Genomic DNA, 20,403 nt, shown 5'->3' on the forward strand with positions numbered 1-20,403 from the left:
ACGGACGCAGTCCGCATATCCCACACAATGCCCAGCCAAGTCCAAACCTGAGAAGGAATCGACTGGGACTTAAAAACATAGGAACATAAGAATGAAGGTAACTGCAGAAGGCCTATTGGCCCATACGAGGCAGCTCCTATTTATATCCACCCAATCTCATTCATGTATACAGTATGTCTAACCTACACTTGAAACAATGAAGGGATCCTACTTCTATTATATTATGCAGAAATTGATTCCACAAATCAACAACCGTGTTACCGAACCAGTATTTACCCCAGGTCTTTTCTAAATCTAAACTTATCCAATTTATACCCATTGCTTCGTGCCCTGTCCCACCTAACCTTGTACCTTGTGTTGGTTTCGTGTCTTAGCATCCCTGTGGTTAGGTCATCGCCCAGGCCTCCTCTCCTCACTGCTGGTCTGGTCAACTAGGCTGTTGGAAGCGGCTTCTCGCAGCCTGATGTACGAGTCACAGCCTGGTTGATCAGGTACCCTCGCTGACACCAACACCCCACAAACATCCTCCCTGCCATGTCCACCTATCCACTTGCACACTTCCATCATGCCACCCCAATTCCTCGCCCCTCCAGAGAACACAATCCAAGCTTTGTCAATCTTTCCCTACATGACAGGGTTCAAATTTGCGGGACTAACTTCGTCATCCCACACTGAACGCACTCCAGCAAACCCACATCCACTCCATAGACTTCTACCAATTCACCAGGAACCTGAACCTGGCAAAATGAATAAGAACCAGATCCCAGGACCCGGATTAATAAAGCAGTTACGCAAATACTTACGAACCTGTACACCTTTCCTCAATCTTTGACTGCTTCGGTTACATTTATTAAACAGTTTACAAGCATGAAAACTTCCCAATCAATTGTTTTGTTATAGACAGCCTCTTGGTGATTCAGAGCTCATTAACTGTTTAATAATTGTAAACAAAGCCGCCAAAGACTGAGAAAAGATGTACAGGTTCATAAGGGCTTAAATAACTGCTTTATGAATTCGGATCCTGGCTAGCAGACACACAGCCCAGCTGGGAGCCCACACCAACTAGCCATCAAAAGAGGCTGCCAGCCAGGAAGGCACCGAAACCTCGAACAGGCCATATCAGGGGAAGAGGAACCGAACTGAAACAAAAATGGAACCAAAACAGAGGCGAAACTGCACCTCACTGGAGTCTCACGTGAAAGGCCTCCCAAACCCCCGTCCCAAGGGGAATCCGAGGGGGAAGAAAACCTCCAAAAAGATGAACCCGAGGAACCCTAGGGCACCCTGAAACGAACCCAGGGCAAACGGGAAACGAACCTACCACATTTCAGCCCGTCCTCCAAAAATGGGGTGGTAAATGTAAGACAAGAAGTAAGTGCAATTATGTACTATTCATAGCAGTTAGGAATTGTACTTATTTTCACTTGGTATTAAATCATACTGTCAAATATATTGTGAATATTTGAGTTTACCTGAAAAACTGAATAGAAAACCACAACCTCACCTAACCGTCTTAGTTTTTGAAGATAATAATTTGAATGCTTCTTAATTACAATTAGTACTTAACCTATAGCTATATTGATATTACAGTTTTATAAAACTAATAAAACAAAACTAAAATATATCAATAAATTGTAAAGTAACTCAGGATATTTAAAAATTTTGAAAAAAATATATATTGTTTAATAAACCTGAAAAAGAAAGTCCTGATATTTAAAACTTGTGTATTGCAAATTGAAATTGAAAATGTAATCCTAAAATTCTGAGTGTCTTAACAGAAAACAAGAAGAATTAAATCGGGGGAGGGAGTTTAGTAAATGTAACAGCCCCATAAGTGCAATTATGCACTGTTTATGACAGTAAGAAAGTGTACTTATTACACTTAGTATTAAATCGTACTGTCAATTCGGAGGATGGGTTGCACATTTGCCAGCGGAAAAGATGCACAACGTGAACAAAAGTTCATTGGTTGTTCATTTTTTTCATAACCATGGTAGGAGAGACCCACAGATAAAATTAACTGGGAGCCAGTCAGCCGAGCGGACAGCACACTGGACTTGTGATCCTGTGGTCCCGGGCTTGATCCTGGGCGCCGGCGAGAAACAATGGGCAGTTTCTTTCACCCTATGCCCCTGTTACCTAGCAGTAAAATAGGTACCAGGCCTCCACCCCCAGCAAGCAGCTGTCACGGGCTGCTTCCTGGAGGTGGAGGCCTGGTCGAGGACCGGGCCACGGGGACACTAAAGCCCCGAAATCATCAAGATAATCTCAAGAAAGCAGTCTCCGTGGTGTAGTGGTAAGACGCTCGCCTGGTGTTCCGTGAGCGCTTTGTCATGGGTTCGTATCCTGGCCGGGGAGGATTTACTGGGCGCAAATTCTTAACTGTAGCCTCTGTTTAACTCAACAGTAAAATGAGTACTTGGTTGTAAGAAAGATTCTTCGTGGGGGTCGTATTCCAGGGACCTGCCCGAAACGCTACACGTACTAGTGGCTGTACAAGAATGTAACAACTCTTGTATACTAGTATATCTCAAAAATAAATAAATAAATAAAATAACCATAAAACGGACAGGATACCAAGGACCAGAGGCTTGGGAGTTGGATGAGCATACAGGGCAAGGTCACTGGGCACAAAAACTGGTGCCATAAGAAAAGAAAGAAAATAACCCAGTGACCACAGCCTGTAAACACAAGATGGGATACATGATCACCACCCAGAAGTCCTCAGGGAAATATACAGGGTAGGATACCTTGAATAAAAAAAACAGGACAAAATGGCATGCATCAGCTGGAGCATAATCATGGATGGACCCATGTACAGTACGCACCGCTACAGAGGAGTCCGGAAGAATGGAGCAAAAGCAAACAACACGTACCAAGGGGAATAAATGTAATCCCAAGAACTAAAATTTCATGAGGTGGAGAAAATAAAGTATGTACATGTCATTGCAGACAAGACAGGGCAGGAAAACATAGATGACTCAAGACGAGTAGAACACCTAGAAAGGGATATCGAAGGCAACTGAGTACCCAAAGGAGCTACAGAGACAAGAAAAAGAACTTGCCCATAGGCAGAGGAGGAAGGAAAAAGAATGCATGAGGTGAAGGCTACAAACAGAGTTTCAGAAGCATAGAAACATGAATCCCTGGATAATCACGGGGAAGAGGCTGGCCCGAAGAGCCAAAGCACGACCCCCACAAGCACAATAAGAGCACAGCGAGGTAAGGACAAAACTGACCAAAACAACCAATGACACCACAGCAGGGATGCAGGAAAACAGCAATCCCCGCACCTCCCCACCCTTAACAAAGCAGACATAACCCAAACCAGAGATATGTCACACCAATGGGAACAAGTCACCAAGAAGACCAAGAGCGTATGAACAACGTAATTGAAGAACCCCCCAAAAAGCGAGCGCAAACGCTCAGCAGCCAAATGTGAGCGCAAACACTCAGCAGCCAAATGCGAGAGCAAATGCTCAGCAGCCAAATGTGAGCGCAACCTGCAGTGCCACCCAGAGGTGCTGCTCTGTAAATGTAGAGAGCTTCTATGGCCATTGTGCCCTGTGCCTCTCTGAAGGGACCAGGTTCTGGTTTGTGGTCTCCAGCAGGCATTCATAACTCTCGGGACTGATGACATCAAACTAATATGGCACATGTCAGTTTGGATAGCTTCAGGGAGCCAATGGGGCTCCCCACAAAAAACGACCTATATTTAAACAACCCCCAAGTATATATATACTGTACTCTACTTCAAGTTTAACAATCATGGTATAGCCCCATATTGGTCATTTAATTAAATGGATAGCGTACATAATACTGTAGACACGCGATTATCCGAAATTTGAATATCTGGAAAACACCCTTATACGGCCAAAATTGTGACCGGATAAAGTTCTCAATATCCAGCTAAAATGTCCACGGGAGCCGGAAAAGCGGGTGTTTGGCCGGATAAAAAATCTGGGCCGGTTAACTTGCTGCCGATGTTACACTATCCACACAGTCAGCCGGACAAGCAGTGAATTTTCCGGATACGAAAGGCAGGCGGTGGGCCATACCGTATTAATCCCGTACGGCTGTGGCTCGAAGCGTATGGTGTAGGAGGGAGTGGGGTGGGTGGGTCGTGTCAGGAGAGAGGGGAGCGTTGGGAGGGACTACCTGGGGAATAACCTGGGGGATAAGGGGGATGTGAAGAGGCCTATACACTACAGTACAGGAATTACCATTAATTTTAGAACAATTCATCATAGCCAAAAACAAAAGAAATACTAGTAATTATGTAATAGCAAATATACAAGTTTCCTAAAACAATTTGCACAGGCTGAAGTTTCCTTTAAAAATATTTTGAGTTTTTTCCTCCTGGCGGCCTACGTAACTTGCCTCCTCCCTGGCTCAAGTGGCCCCGCCCAAGCCAGGGTCAAGCCATGTGCTCCCGTCCCTCGTGTTATACCACAGTGCCGCGCCATTAATGAAATATTTTTTAAATAACTTTTTTTTTTCATAGTAACTATAAACATTTTTGGCCAAGACCATGTCTGATAGCAGCATCAATCGTTCTGGCGGTGTTAAGAGGAAGAAGGTTGTCCTAATAATTAAAGACAAGTTACGTGTTATACACCTCAACCAGGGAGGCGCCACAGGCAAGCCAAGCACCTTCAACAAGTGAGGCCTAACAGGCAACCCAAATGCCTTCAACCAGTGAGGTTTCAGCAGCTGGCAGTCAGAACTAACTTTGCTTAATGAACTGTACAGTAATTTTTAGTGTTAACTTTAGTGTTGTGTTAGTATAGGTTACATAAATTGTTAAGAATTCTTAATTTCAAGATGTGTGGCATCAATCAAGAAGACGAACACCAACAAGGCAAGTTGAGATTTTTAGTCAAATATTTAATAATTATATGTGGCAAGGCAATTCAAATTATGTTGTTTGTAGCATAAAAATAGTTGGAAATGGTCACTTTTGGACTCGGGTGAAAAAGTACCATTATCCGGAACACGTGAATATCCGGCTGGGAGTCTTTCCCATATAGTCCCGATAATCGAGTGGAGACAGTACTGTACTTTACTGCTAGGTAACAGTACAAGAAGCGCTATCCACTCAGCTGTCAGGCCCCCTGTGGTTGGAAGCATTCTATGTCTGTCATTGACTAGGTCAGGCACCCAGAAAGGTAAGCACCCCAAAACAAACCCCTTATTCTGGTGAAAAAAAAAAAGAGCTGAACAAGTGGACAGAACTCCCCAAGTGAAAACAAGCAAACTAGCATGACGTCACCATATTGCTGCGCCGCTATCTGCGTAACCTCCCCCTCCACTTTTGTGGGAGAGGGGAAAAGGGGGGAAGCCCCAGACCTTCACGCCGGCTACTCACCCTTGCGTTCTTAATTAAGGCTGGATATCAAAAACGCGAAGAAACGCCGACCGAAGTGAGGGAGGATTGCCGGGGAGCCTCCAGGTATCACCCATAAAATGGCATTTCATTACATTCAATGCTGGTTTTCTGGATGGGGGAGGGAGCCCCGTCGCCTCCCCGGAGCTAACTATCCAAAGACAAAAACAAAAACGGGGACTTACCCGGGAGGCGGTCAACCCTTGCTCCTCAATTCGAAGTCGAGACAACTGGCTGCAAAAGCTGACCCAATGTGGCAGGAGGATAGACCGCAGGCTAGCTAGACCTGATAAACATGCAGATGACCTGGGAGACCTGCGCCCTGGAACAGGGAAGAAGGGAAACCAGGTCAACCCATAGCACGTCCCAGGCCACCAAAGCCATGGCGAGCTGGTAACGGAGGACAGCCGCAACTGGACACAACACATGATGCACCCCGGCCTGACCAATCAAGCATCAACAACCCAAGGACCCCTCCAGAAAGCAGCAGACTCATTCTTCGCCAGAAAAGGAGGAGACGGCTGCAAACTAACAAACCTACCATCAGGACCAAAAGAGCAGAAACCCCTGCGCTGGACGAGAGCACGAAGCTCCCTGACCCGACCCCCAGAGGCCAATTCTAACAGGAAAAGAACCTTAGAAAAACATTCCTGAACTGAAGAGGCCACTACAAACCGGGGAAAGAGAGAGAGAGAGAAAAAAGAGAGAGCAACCCAGTCTAATGACCAGGGTGGCTCAGGCGGCATATGAGCAGGCCAGAGGTGAAGCAACGCACAAGACAGCTTGTGAAATTGAGCAGAAGTAACATCAATACAGTGGTACCTCGACTTACGATATAAATTTGATCGGAAAATGTGACTCGACTTATGATATTCGTTGATACACGTTCGGGTCGACCGAGCGCGTCGCGCAAGCCGACCTACCTCAGTTTGCTAGAGCTGGCCGTTTAGTGACGATCACGCTTATAAGAAATTCCATTTTTTTAAGTGATTTTTTGCTTTTTGAACAGAAAACTGATTACAGTGGAACCCTGGGTCACGAACCTGATTTGGTCGGAAAATCTTTATCGGGATACAAGCATTGCATCGGGTTACAAGTTTGTTGATACGTGTACTGGCCGACCTAGAGTCGGCCTGTACGCTAGGCCTTTGCTAGTCAGCTATTTAAAAAATGGCTGAAATGGATTTTTGGCCATTTAAAAAATGGCCAAAAATGGTCGGATTTTTGGCCATTTAAGCATAAAAGTTTTTGTTATATATCTCGCCATGGATCCCAAGAAAGCCAGTGGTAAGGTTCAAGGCAAGAAATCACACATAAGGATGACAATACAGGAAAAACAAGAGATCATTCGGAAGCATGAAAATGGTACACGTGTTGTTGAACTAGCTAGGCAGTACTGTACAATACATCTTCAGGGTGACAAGGGGACAATATCTTCAAGGGGAGGAGGAGGAGGAAGAGGCAGTAGAGAATGTCCCTTCCTCATTAATTAAAAAAATGTGTGCAGTATGGGAAGGACTGCAAAGTTTTGCTAAAAAGAATCACCCAGATAAAGCTGTAGCAGGCCGTTGCATTGATCTTTTTAATGACAATGTGATGCCTCACTACAGAGAAGTGTTGCAAAGAAAGGTAAAACAATTTTCAATGGAACGTTTCCTTGTGAGAAAACAGAAAATCAGTGAGCCACATCCAGGACCTAGTGGTAAGCAGGCAACCCATGCCAGTGCGCACACTCCAGAAAAATCTTCACTGCCTGATGTTATAATGGAAGGGGACTCCCCTTCCAAACAGTAACACCTCTCTTCCTCCCCCCTCCTCACCATCTTCCATATGTCAACAGGAGTCATCAGCAAGGGTAAGTAATAACTTGAACATACTTTTTGTAGTGTAGATTTGGATGAATTAGTTATAAAATTTAGTTTGAAGTGAAGTCTTTGGGTAGTCAGGAATGGATTAATTCATTTCCCATTATTTCTTATGGGGAAATTAGCTTCGGTTTACGAGTTTTCGGGTTATGAACTGTCTCCAGGAATGGATTAAACTCTTAAACCTAGGTACCCCTGTATTATATATCACACCATGGGTCCCAAGAAAGTCAGTGGTAAGGTTCAACATATGAAAACACATATGATGATGACCATAGAGGCAGCTGAGCAAATTTCTTCAGGGAAAGAGGAGGCAATACAGAAAGTCCCTTCCTCAATAATTAAGAAGTGATGTAGACTGTGGGAAGAAATGCAAACTTTTGTTGAAACTACTCACCCAGAGCAAGCTGTAGCAGGCCGTTGCCTTAACCTTTTCAATGACGCTGTGATGCATCACTACAGACAAGTGTTAAAACGAAGGGAAAAACAAGCGTCGCTAGACAAATTTTTAGTGAGACAAGCAGTGAATCACAACCAGGTCCTAGTGGTATGCAGGCAAAACGGAGAGAGAGAGTACCCCCAGAGAAGTCATCACGGTCTCTCGAAGAGAAACCAGATTTTTACACAATTCCCCCCATGCACCCGAGCTCTGTCAATAAGCTGTTCTACCTCTTCGCTCTTACTTCATTACACACAGAAATCACAATAGCGTGATGCATCAAATGAACAAATTTCATTACATATGTGTAATGAAGTAAGGGCGAAGAGGTAGAACAGCTTATTGACAGAGCTTGGGTGCATGAGGGGAATTGTGTAAAAACCTGGTTTGTCTCTCGGAGAGCCTGCAGGATCCGTGGTAGGTCAAGTTGATTTCCCGGTTGCAATCCTTATACCATGTCGTAACTCAGTCGATTAAGGCGCGTCTGGGCTGCTCTCGGACGTAGGTTCAAACCCTCATCATGGCCCTTGTGGATTTGTTCATGTGATGCATCACGCTATTGCGATTTCTGTGTGTAATTCAGATACATTATGAAGGCGTAATACACGTCGTGCACGAGGCAAGCCGCAATGGCCTCCCGCACCGCATGGGGTGGGGTGGGATGCAGGAGGCCGAAAACCTCTGGAACGACAACCGACAAACCCACGGAACTAAACCTGGGTAGGGGTAGATGCCAAATCCAATTCGTACAAGGAGGGAGAATAAGAGAAACCCTCTCCTTGTAACACCAAGCCCCTCTCCAAGGCAGCGCTGTACAAAAACCCAAGCGAGGTCCAACAGGGCCCAAGGTCGCGAAGTCAACCCCTCCCCCGCCCTGGAAACCTCACCCCGAGGATCTGGAACCGAGATGTCCTACAAACCCCCCTGCCTCTAAAGAAACCACCAAAAAACAGGAAATAATGGGGCCTATTGGTCAGACCCAGAAGCTTCGGCTAGAGGACCAGGCTCGAATGCCTCTGCTGCCACCCCAAAAGGGGCTCACCTGAAACTGTCAGTCTCAACACCAACTAAACCTTGCTCTGACTCCGAAACCCTCAGCCACTTTGGAGTTGAAAGCAAGGAGTGAGGACCAGGATGCACAACAGAAGGGGAAGGACCAGGGGGTGCGGACGGAACCAAAGCCAAGGCAACTAACACCCCCAAGTCCGGGTCCCTATAGCCAAAGCGGAGCAGTCTTGGGGCATCCGTGGAAGCAACCTACCTCTGGCATTGCAGCAACCTGAACCTAGCATGCAACACTGAAGCTGTCTACACTCGCATATAATCATCAGTAGATTGGGTGAACTGGAGTACGTACAAGCAACAAAACTCACGCAACTCCGGGTCGAAAGTGTCACCGTCACAACAGGCAGCATTGCTGAGGCACAACCGGTGATCGTCACCCTGAGACAAGGGGGGACAGCAACCTTCTGACTCGCACGAAGCGAGAATAGACCCAGGGTCACATCCATTGGACCACAGAGCCCCATGGGGTTTCCCAGGGCCCTTAGTCATGGTATTTGGATAAGCGAAACCCAGGCAGGGTTATCTTGAGATGACTGCTAGCAGGGTACTGTTAGCCGGCACCCAAAACTACGAAGCAAACTGCTAAAGTTGAACCCTCGGGACGTATACACTTGCAAGCGCCTAGCGGAGGAGGACCAAGTAACAATAGGGTTTGACTAACCAAATGGCAGACCCCTTCACCAGGCAGCTAAACAAAAAGAAAAAGAAAATCACCTGCAAGAGGACAACGTACCCAGGCGGAACAGAGTCGGCTGCTATGTGAGGTGATAACTAACAGCAACATACCCTGCGCCCCTACCAGTGACGAAAATTATCCCTTACCCAAAGACAAACAGGGGAACACAAACCCCAGCTAATTCCAAGGGTGGTCAATCACCAAGCAGCAAAAGACACTGCGGAGGTAGATCCCAAGGCGACTTGTGGAAGGTGGCTCCAAGCCCCAAGGGTAGTATTTACAGGGCACCAAGGGAAGGAAACGGAACATGCAGCCTGAGTACTGAAGAAATTACTACTGCTCGCACACCGACCGAAGAGACAGCACCACACCACAAGACACAAAACTGAATTCTGTGGAGCAAGAGGCACACAATCTTGCCAGTGTTACATCAGCCAAGAACTGAAGGGTGGGTAGCCGGCATGAAGGTCTGGGGCTCCCCCTTCTCCCTCCCAGTGAGGGAGGGTTGGCAAGACAGTGGGGTAGCAACATGGTGACGTCATGCTAGTTTACTTGTTTTCATTTGGGGAGTTCTATCCACTCGTTCAGCTCTTTTTAACAATGTTTTCACCAGAATAGGGGGTTTTGTTTTGGGGTGCTTACCTTTATGGGTGCCTGACCGGGTCAATGGCAGACATAGAATACTTCCAACCTCATGGGGGTTTCTATAGGCCACTGCTCCTCATGCCTCTGAGGGGGCCAGGTTCTGGCTTGTGGTCCCCAGTAGGCTTAGAACTCTATGCACATTGACTGATGCCAGAAATCTAATATATCTATATCAGCCTGGATAGCTCCGGGAAGCCAATGGGGCTTCCCTCAGAGACAACCCAAGTTACTGGCTAATAGAGGACATAAGAGACAAGTCTGCAATACAATTACCTGGAAAATTAATACTTTTTTGACTGAGTAGTTAAGCAGATCCTGGCTGCTAACTTTAGAAAAGAAGTGACATCTGAAAAGGTTGGGAGCAAAGTCCAGTGGAGTGTGTAACGTGCATTTTAATACCAGATTAATGCAATTAACACAACAGAAGATGACTTGTCAGTATGCAAGCAGCCCTCAAGAAGAGTGGACATTGGTAGGATTAAAGGTGAAAAAATGTGAAACGAATGGTAGAGAAAATAAGTTTAAGACAATGAAGAGCAGTGGAGAAGTGCTACTGCTGTGTGAGAGAACATCTTCACTCCAACTCCCAGTCTGCCAAGGATCCTCCAGTACACTCCTTACATTTAAACACTCATTACTATTAAGTGCAACTGTAAAATCTTGAGGTTATCTTGAGATGATTTTGGGGCTTTAGTGTCCCCGCGGCCCGGTCCTCGACCAGGCCTCCACCCCCAGGAAGCAGCCCGTGACAGCTGACTAACACCCAGGTACCTATTTTACTACTAGGTAACAGGGGCATAGGGTGAAAGAAACTCTCCCATTGTTTCTCGCCGGCGCCCGGGATCGAACCCGGGACCACAGGATCACAAGTCCAGCGTGCTGTCCGCTCGGCCGACCAGCTTCCCGGTCGAGAGGAGCGAGAAAAGAAATGAATCATTTACAACTGTTATGACAGAGGGTAGTTTAAGTACGAAATCTTACTTTTCCAATTCTCGTCGTTCCCACGGTCTGTCTGCTGGTATTGGATGGCCTTGTTTGGAGAGATGTTCAAAAAATGCAGCTTGGCACTCTCGAGAAGCGAAGTCAATTTGAATCTTTCTGCCATTTAGCATCCGTCCACGCATCTCCATAACTGCACTAGATGCATATTTTTCCTGAGAACAAAAAAAAACATACAAAATATAAATTCATGAAATGACATTAAATGAGAATTCAGACTTAATAATGAAAAGCATTGAAAAGATATTTCTGTACTGTACATTTATACAATTACACTGAATAAAAGTATGTTAAATTTCAAAATTATATTAACACGGTAAAAGAAAATTCAAATTAATATATTAATAAAACCTCTTGTTTGTACTGGAGATGTAAGCTTTTCCTGGAATCACTGCATGACTACAGTACATAACACTTGATAATTTATAACTAGGCAAGCAAAATTTCCAGAAGTTTTCCTTAATGCAAAACTCTACACAGATACCCATATCAGCACTTCCTGTTCCATAATACAAGCTTGTTAGTGCCGAGTTTCTTCAGTATTCGCTCCTATATTCAATGTACAATCTACAGTACTTCCTTATCAGTCCTATATTTTTTACCAGAAATCTAGTTACTCACAACAACTGACTTTCTTGAATTTGTAATATGGGTTCACATACACTGTTCAGTTCTTACTTGCCCACTACAATCCCCCCCCCCTCACATTCTATTGACAATTCTACTCAAATTAAAATTAAAATAGAGCATAACATAAATTAACTTAAGATAACCTAGCATAAGTATCCTCTCACACTTTGCCTCGATATTGAATTTAAGAAATGTCCATTGTATTCTATTGTGCATATTTGGGACCTGGCCCTCCAGTATCTTCGATGTATATATTATTTGATACCTCTTGTCTCCTTTCCAAATAGTATATTTTAAGAACTTTGAGACGGTCCCAATAATTTAGATGTTTTAGCTTTTCTATGCATGTTGTATATGTTCTCTGTATTCCCTCTAATTTAGAGATCTCTCCTGCTCTGAAATGGAAAGTGAGTACCGAGCAATATTCACGACAGGACAGTACCAGTGATTCAAATAGTATTAGCATTGCTGTGGGGGTCTCTGGAGTTGAACGTTCTCATAATCCATCCTATCATTTTTCTGGCTACCGCTATATTTGCTTGGTTGTGTTCACTAGATGTCAGGTCATCAGATATAATTTGCAGATCTTTTACATGTTGATCATTTACCAATCTTTTGATCTTTTACCCCGCATCGAGCTCCTCGACTGCGCCCACATTCAAAGTGCCACCCTCTACGACTCTCACCCTGCATCCCGGTTCTCTATCCCCGGCCTCACTCTGCTCTGCTCCAGGTTTCGTCTCAATTTCTACGACACTGCAAATAACCGAATGCTGTAGCCAAGACTACTAAATAAATATGAAAACCCAGTAAGCACTCTGTATCTAATCTACACAGTAACATAACAATCGTACATTACAACGTTATTAATATCTTCTACAGAGGAAATTTTCATGCCAATTTTTTTTTTGTCATCTGCAAAGCTGACACGAAGCTGTGATTAGTATTTTTTTACTATCACTAGTATGAGTGATGCTGCTCGTTCCTACACTTCCAGGAATTTCCACACACACACATCCTGGCACCCACTCCTCTTCTGTCATTGTTGATATTACTATATGCCATGTTAATCCCCTTATTCACATCAACCACCCATGTGTTCCCTCCACCACTCACATCAGCCACCCATGTGTCCCCTCCACCACTCACATCAGCCACCCATGTGTTCCCCTCCACCACTCACATCAGCCACCCATGTGTCCCCTCCACCACTCACATCAGCCACCCATGTGTCCCCTCCACCACTCACATCAGCCACCCATGTGTCCCCCTCCACCACTCACATCAGCCACCCATGTGTCCCCTCCACCACTCACATCAGCCACCCATGTGTCCCCTCCACCACTCACATCAACCACCCCTGTGTCCCCTCCACCACTCACATCAACCACCCATGTGTCCCCTCCACCACTAACATCAGCCACCCATGTGTCCCCTCCACCACTCACATCAGCCACCCATGTGTCCCCTCCACCACTCACATCAACCACCCCTGTGTCCCCTCCACCACTCACATCAACCACCCATGTGTCCCCTCCACCACTAACATCAGCCACCCATGTGTCCCCCTCCACCACTCACATCAGCCACCCATGTGTCCCCTCCACCACAATGAGTTATAATAAAGTGTGGCTGAAGATACGATGATGAAACCACACATAATAATGTGAGGAAACGGCCACGTTTGGGTCTGGCCTGGACCAAAACATGACTTGATAATTGTCCAGAATGGACCAAAACATTGTTACTTCACTTTATGTCTATTTTGGTCATCATACTTGTCTTATCTAACTCCTCTAACGAAATTGCCAGCCTTGACCTCCAAAACTATTCCATATATAACAACACTGACCATTCATAGCAATTTTACTTATGTATAGTTAACATCGTCAAGTCCAAATAGATTATTCACATGTCATTCTCTAGTATGCTACTTTCTTTCTAAACAAAGTATTCACTACTGCCCTCAGCTTCCTCCAACTCCATGCACTTTTCAAAGCAGTCAACAAATTTCCCCGCCTAGAGCTTTTCTCAATCTATAAGTAAAGTCAATGAGTTTCTAATGAAACTATTTTAATTATAATGACAATGCTATTATTTGTATTTTTTATTTAAAATCCAGTTATCACTGACAAACATGTCCCCCCCATACTGCAATGAAGTTTATCTTTTCAGTAAATCCTAAGGTGCTATTCTTCAAGGCCCCCTTCAATAATAGCTATTGCTACTTCACACATTTATGTCCACGTCACTACTTCAAGCATTTTCAAACTGCTCTATCTTCTTATTTATGCTTTTCTTTTTATGGTGGCATTATGCAATTCCACGTTGCATGCAGCATAGAGATGACAAGCATCACTGTATGACCTGGGCCCACTTAACACACTTTACTTCACTCATTAACCTCTAAAATGTCATGACAACCCTTTCAAACTAACAATACGAAGTAAATGTGTCCAACACAGCCATTAAACAATACAACAATTTTGTATGAGAATCTCTCAAATATTCCACTTTGAGAATAGACAAGGAAATAGAAGCAATTGTGAATGTGATGTGGAATCATTCACCACATGATTGTAAACAATACAAACTGTTGTTCTACATATATTGTTACTGTACTCTTCACGCAACATTTTTTTTTTAAATCTAAGAGTAACAGTGCTCATCCAAGCACATTATTCTTTATTTATATATTTGTTATTTTAAATTGTTACTTTTGTAAGAGATGTATGTACACTACATATAAAATCATCGCTCAAAATATATAAAATAACGCGTTGAAATACAGCAATAGTGTATCAGAATTAACAGTGCAGGAAAGTTTTAAAGATTAAAACTTGAACATTTTGAAGTTCATGATATTCGGAGGGCAACAATAGTGTGTGTACCCTAGGAAGGTGCGTCTGTACATCCTCTTCTCACTATTCACCACAACAATTTCACACCTTATCTCACAGTAACCAGTCTCCGTGGTGTAGTGGTAAGACACTCACCTGGCGTTCCGCAAGCACTTTGTCATGGGTACGTATCCTGGCCGGGGAGGATTTACTGGGCGCAAATCCTTAACTGTAGCCTCTGTTTAACTCAACAGTAAAATGGGTACTTGGTTGTAACAACGATTCTTTGCAGCGGGGATCGTATTCCAGGGACCTGCCCAGCTACACATACTAGTGGCTGTACAAGAATGTAATAACTCGTATATATCTTAAAAAAAAAATAAAAACTGCACTATAGAAATTCAACTGATCATCTAATGGCCGCTCAGGGTTGCATGTTTAACTTTTCCAGAATACAGTATAGTGCTTGCAACATGGCTAACAATTCTTCAATGTTGATGACACTGTGCACCACTAATACCATTACAAGTTTTATGCTCCTCTAATATTCTTTAAGCAAATTCCTTCTATTATATACTTTAGGCCACATTGCTACTTATGCTGTACTATGCTGGAATTTGTTCTTATATCATTTTCATGACTGTACTGTATACCATTTAATTTACATACAATAACCAATGTAAAAAGTAGCAAGATTTTTCCCTAGTACAGCTAGAAGTTGTGTGAATATAGTGGAGTGTGGCAGTAATTACTGAGCCAGCAGACACCCTCCTCTCCCACCACCAGTGTCCCACATACTCCACTCTCACCGCCTTCTCACTTATCTCCCAAACTCATCAATTGTTAATCCACTCACAATTTTTCAATCAGTACAATACAATACTGTGTTCACATTCATAGCCTCTTTTTAACCATGGACTATTACTAATAGCTTTACTTTCTCTATCGCTTACCCATGTCAAGCATTAAATCAGCCCAGTGCTGAACTGTTGATTTAATGCCAGCACTTTGACCTGGGATTGTATCCTGTCCGGGGAGGATTTGCGGGGGGGCCAATTTTTAACCTCTTTAATCTAGTCTCTGTTTACCCAACAGTAAAATGGGTACCTGGTTGCTAAACAATTTGGTGGGACATATTCCAGGGAATATTAGGATTAAGGGCCTGCCCAAACCGCTGTGTGCTAGTGGCTGTACAAGAATGTAAGAACTCTTGTATATATAAATAAAATAAATTTAATGCTTCGTGTTTACAAGTTCAGTATCTTCTAACTTCACATGTAAAACAAAATAATTACTTTTTGTTCTAAAGAAATGTAATGCGCTACAAAAATTATTTTGTATTTTTGTATATATTCTACATTTTACCATAATATATCTATACAAAAATTCCATATTAAAAGCTGACATTAACATGGAAGCAGTGAGGCAGGGTTAGATCCCCAACACTTTGGTGTCTGTCATGACAACCTCCACTCAACATTACTTGATGTAGCTCTTTTGTAAAAATATTAGAACACAGTTCAACGCTTTCCTTAATCCTCTTAAATTCTATATAAAACAACCACAGTGTGAAGCATGTTGACCAATCTACACACAAGAAAATGAAGGGACCACGACGTTTCAGTCCGTCCAGGACCATTCTCAAGTCAATTGTGTGCACAATCGACTTGAGAATGGTCCAGGACGGACCAAAACGTCGTCATCCCTTCATTTTCTAGTGTGTGGTCTGGTCAACATACTTCAGCCACGCTATTGTGACTCATCACCTGCATAGTGAGCAGTGTGACTATGGCCCACTGACCAGAGGTATCCTGTGTAAGGTGTAAATTACACACATGAAAACCTCCCAAAACATAAGTTAAATGCAACACACAAGTGTTCAATGCACATACCACACTTCTGCTTTCTATTTTTTTTTCAATTTGCTTTTATAATTTCTGGAAACCTCCTTACATAAACTGACCTTATCCTTCATAAGAAACCCATGTTTCTACTTTTTTACAAACCAATTCGAAGGATGTCATGTTCAAGCCATTGTGACTATCATTAACCCCCTATAATACACCAGACAGCTCCACTGTAAGGAATAACGATTCCTCAACCACGTTGAGACTAACTCGAGGCAGATAAATATTTTAACAAAAAATAAGAAATTAACACTAATAGAACTGAACACCTACTTAAGGGGAAAGAAAAATTTAATTACTCATCGAGTGCATTCAGCACTTAAAATGACCCTTATAACAGCAAAATGAACACAATTAAAGTACGAGACCTTAAAATTACAGGTACTTACGATTTCATAAAAGATGAGAGCATGTCCTTTTTCTCTGTCAATGATGGTATGAATGACTGGCCCAAAACGAGAAAACTGTTCATATAGCTGCTTTTCTGCCATTGTTTCCGGGACACCATCAATCCAGACACAACGAGTTGGCATGGATTTGCCAAAGCCGAGCTTAATTCGGTTGGTCCCCAGATGCTCTCCGTCCATCTGTCTCATTGCTCGTACCACTGATCGGATGTCCGAGTACTGGCAGAAGGCGAAAGTTGATACATTTTGCTTCTTGATATCAATCTCCTTTAAAAGATAACCATGTGCAAGGAATTAATTACCAGTATTGACAAAACTAACATAAGGTACAGGGTAATCACATTGCTTATAATATACAGTACAGTAGGTACAGGGGTAATCACATTGTTTATAATATACAGTACAGTACTTGACATAAAGTGATGGTAAAACTGGCTAAAAAGCTTAACTTTACTTGAAAGCTATAACGTAGTGACCTTTGATAATAATAGTGGTGGTGATAATAATAATAATGATAATATTAACACTTTCGCGCTATCTGGACGCGCCGGCGCGTTCGGTTTCGTCTAACGTAAACGCATAGTGGACATAAAGTTATGTCAACTTTTAAAATATTTGTATAAAATTCAATTTTTATCCGATTTACTTTGGGTTTGTTTCAAACTGCGCGCTATGAGGCTCTCTTTCTCACCACTAGGCTGCATGGTACAATAAGTTCATGAAAGGTGTGGATAACTTCGATCAAATGGTATTTTGTCCCAAACGGGTTGCAGGTGGGTGACTTTAGCCGTTTATACTGGTAATTCTTCCCCCATATCATGTATTATATGCATATGTCTGTTTAGGGAATTTTATTCCGATCAATATACAACCAAAAATAACTGTGTGCAACAAGTATAATCTTGACAAACATAACAAAAGTAAAAATATTTCGTGTGTGTTTGACGCTCACTGATATGTTCCAGCGTTGTTTTATATTTGTCGCTATTCTAACTTACGCTTTGTTGATATTTTTTACCTATGGGCACATAGAACATTCTATTGCAAACACATTGACATAAAAATGAATGACGTACATAGAAAATTAATGTCATGAGAGTGAAATAAGTATAAACTTTCAAAGCGCCGTGCGTCGTCCCGTCACCGATACCGGGTAACAATTTCACCACTTCCCACACTCTTGCGGGCGGGCTGCATCATTATTCTACGCTTATATTCATATCACCGTGTTGGGACTTTCATTGCGAGTCCATTGATACCAAAATTAACGCTGTAGAACAAGTGTGGAGGTGATTACAATCCCAAGAGTAAAAACATTTTGTTGCTGATGGGCGCTCACGGCGAGTCATCTACGTAGTTATTTATTTGGTGCTGGTATCCCTATATGTTTCGTGACTTATTTTACTAATGTTCTTCTAGAGAATTTTATTGCGAACACGTTGGTACCAAAATGAAATACGTAGCATGAGAACTAAGGTCAGAAGAGTAAAAAGAGTATACACATTTTTGTTTTTACGCTTAAGCGATAAAAACGCAGCGCGCACATTCGGTTGGCTGAGTGACCTTTGCGGAGAGCGCGAAAGTGTTAATGTAATAATAATAATAATAATAATAATAATACAGTACTGTAATAATAATAATAAATAATAATAATAATAATAATAATAATAATAATAATAATAATAATAATAATAATAATAAAGGATAAAACCCTCACTTGTGTATTTGTGATATATATATATATAAGGAATTTAGAGTCTCTCTCGCACTCTCCTGAGTGCTTTATCAAGGTGTGAGTGTGTGGTTAGGACGAGACTTGCATCTCAACATCTAATGACGTTGATTAGACATTGAGATCTAAGTCTCGTCCTAACCACACACTCAGAACTTGACAAAGCACTCAGGAGAGTGCGAAAGACTGTAAATTCCTTATATAAATTTCACAAATATACAAAGTGCAAGTTTTTACCCTATGTTGTTATGTCTGTGAGAAGATATTACCATTACTTCTACTACTACTAATAATAATAATAATAATAATAATAATAATAATCCAACAGTCTCTGGAGCAGTATTCTTCAAACTAGATTTGCTCAAATAGATGGTGAGTATGTAATTACCTAAGTGTAATTACCTAAGTGTAGTTACAGGATGAGAGCTACGCTCGTGGTGTCCCGTCTTCCCAGCACTCTTTGTCATATAACGCTTTGAAACTACTGACGGTCTTGGCCTCCACCACCTTCTCACCTAACTTGTTCCAACCGTCTACCACTCTGTTTGCGAAAGTGAATTTTCTTATATTTCTTCGGCATCTGTGTTTAGCTAGTTTATATCTATGACCTCTTGTTCTTGAAGTTCCAGGTCTCAGGAAATCTTCCCTATCGATATTATCAATTCCTGTTACTATTTTGTATGTAGTGATCATATCACCTATTTTTCTTCTGTATTCTAGTTTTGGCATATTTAATGCCTCTAACCTCTCCTCGTAGCTCTTGCCCTTCAGTTCTGGGAGCCACTTAGTAGCATGTCTTTGCACCTTTTCCAGTTTGTTGATGTGCTTCTTAAGATATGGGCATGAAACAACCGCTGCATATTCTAGCTTTGGCCGAACAAAAGTCATGAACAACTTCTTTAGTATATTGCCATCCATGTATTTAAAAGCAATTCTGAAGTTAGAAAGCGTGGCATAGGCTCCTCACACAACGTTCTTTATGTGGTCCTCGGTTCTATCTAGAATCACCCCTAGATCTCTTTCTTTATCAGAATTCTTTAAAAATTTCTCACATAATATATAGGTTGTGTGGGGTCCATGTTCCATTCCACATTCCATAACATGGCATTTATTAACATTAAATTCCATTTGCCAAGTGGTGCTCCATATACATATTTTGTCCAGGTCTTCTTGAAGGGCATGACAATCATCTAAGTTTCTTTTCCTTCCTATTATCTTAGCATCATCAGCAAACCTATTCATATAATTCTGTATTCCATCTGGTAGATCATTTATGTAGACAATAAACATTACTGGTGCAAGAACTGAACCCTGTGGTACTCCACTTGTGACATTTCTCTAGTCCGATACATTGCCTCTGATCACTGCCCTCATTTTTCTATCAGTCAGAAAATTTTTCACCCATGTTAGAAGTTTACCTGTCACCCCTTCAATATTTTCCAGAACAACCTCTTATGTGGAACTCTGTCAAAAGTCTTTCTTAGGTCCAGATAGATGCAGTCAACCCAACCATCTCTTTCCTAGTAGACCATACTAGTCTTTCTACTTAAGAGTGGTGGGCTGGCCTCACCTGTTACATGATCAGTGTTGGATACTTGTGATGGTCCAAGTGACTTGACACACTTCCTTCACACTGGCCTCGTATCTAAGTCTTGTCCACAGACCCCTTCCAAGTGCTCTACTTATATTGGCTTGCAATGTTCTTCTGATATTTGCCTGGCCTCTCAACCAAGTAGATTCCTTTAATTTTACACTTCTGGAACTCTTATATAACATGAAAATGCAGCCCTATACATTATAAAGTGTGCAACC

General features: G+C 42.5%; 1 protein-coding gene across 3 annotated transcripts in view; it reads right to left on the reverse strand.

Annotated features, from left to right (window-relative positions):
- The window catches only part of LOC123761523 (uncharacterized), a 407,292-nt gene that overhangs the window by 102,361 nt on the left and 284,528 nt on the right, over window positions 1–20,403 (reverse strand). For all 3 annotated transcript variants that reach the window (XM_069313339.1, XM_069313343.1, XM_045747550.2), the window contains exons 6-7: window positions 16,842–17,126; window positions 11,058–11,230 (exon numbers count right to left, since the gene is read on the reverse strand). In XM_069313339.1, the coding sequence (XP_069169440.1) occupies window positions 11,058–11,230; window positions 16,842–17,126 (458 nt within the window). The remainder of the gene's footprint in view (window positions 1–11,057; window positions 11,231–16,841; window positions 17,127–20,403) is intronic.

Source organism: Procambarus clarkii, chromosome 7 (assembly GCF_040958095.1).
Source record: "Procambarus clarkii isolate CNS0578487 chromosome 7, FALCON_Pclarkii_2.0, whole genome shotgun sequence".
NCBI lineage: Eukaryota > Metazoa > Arthropoda > Malacostraca > Decapoda > Cambaridae > Procambarus > Procambarus clarkii.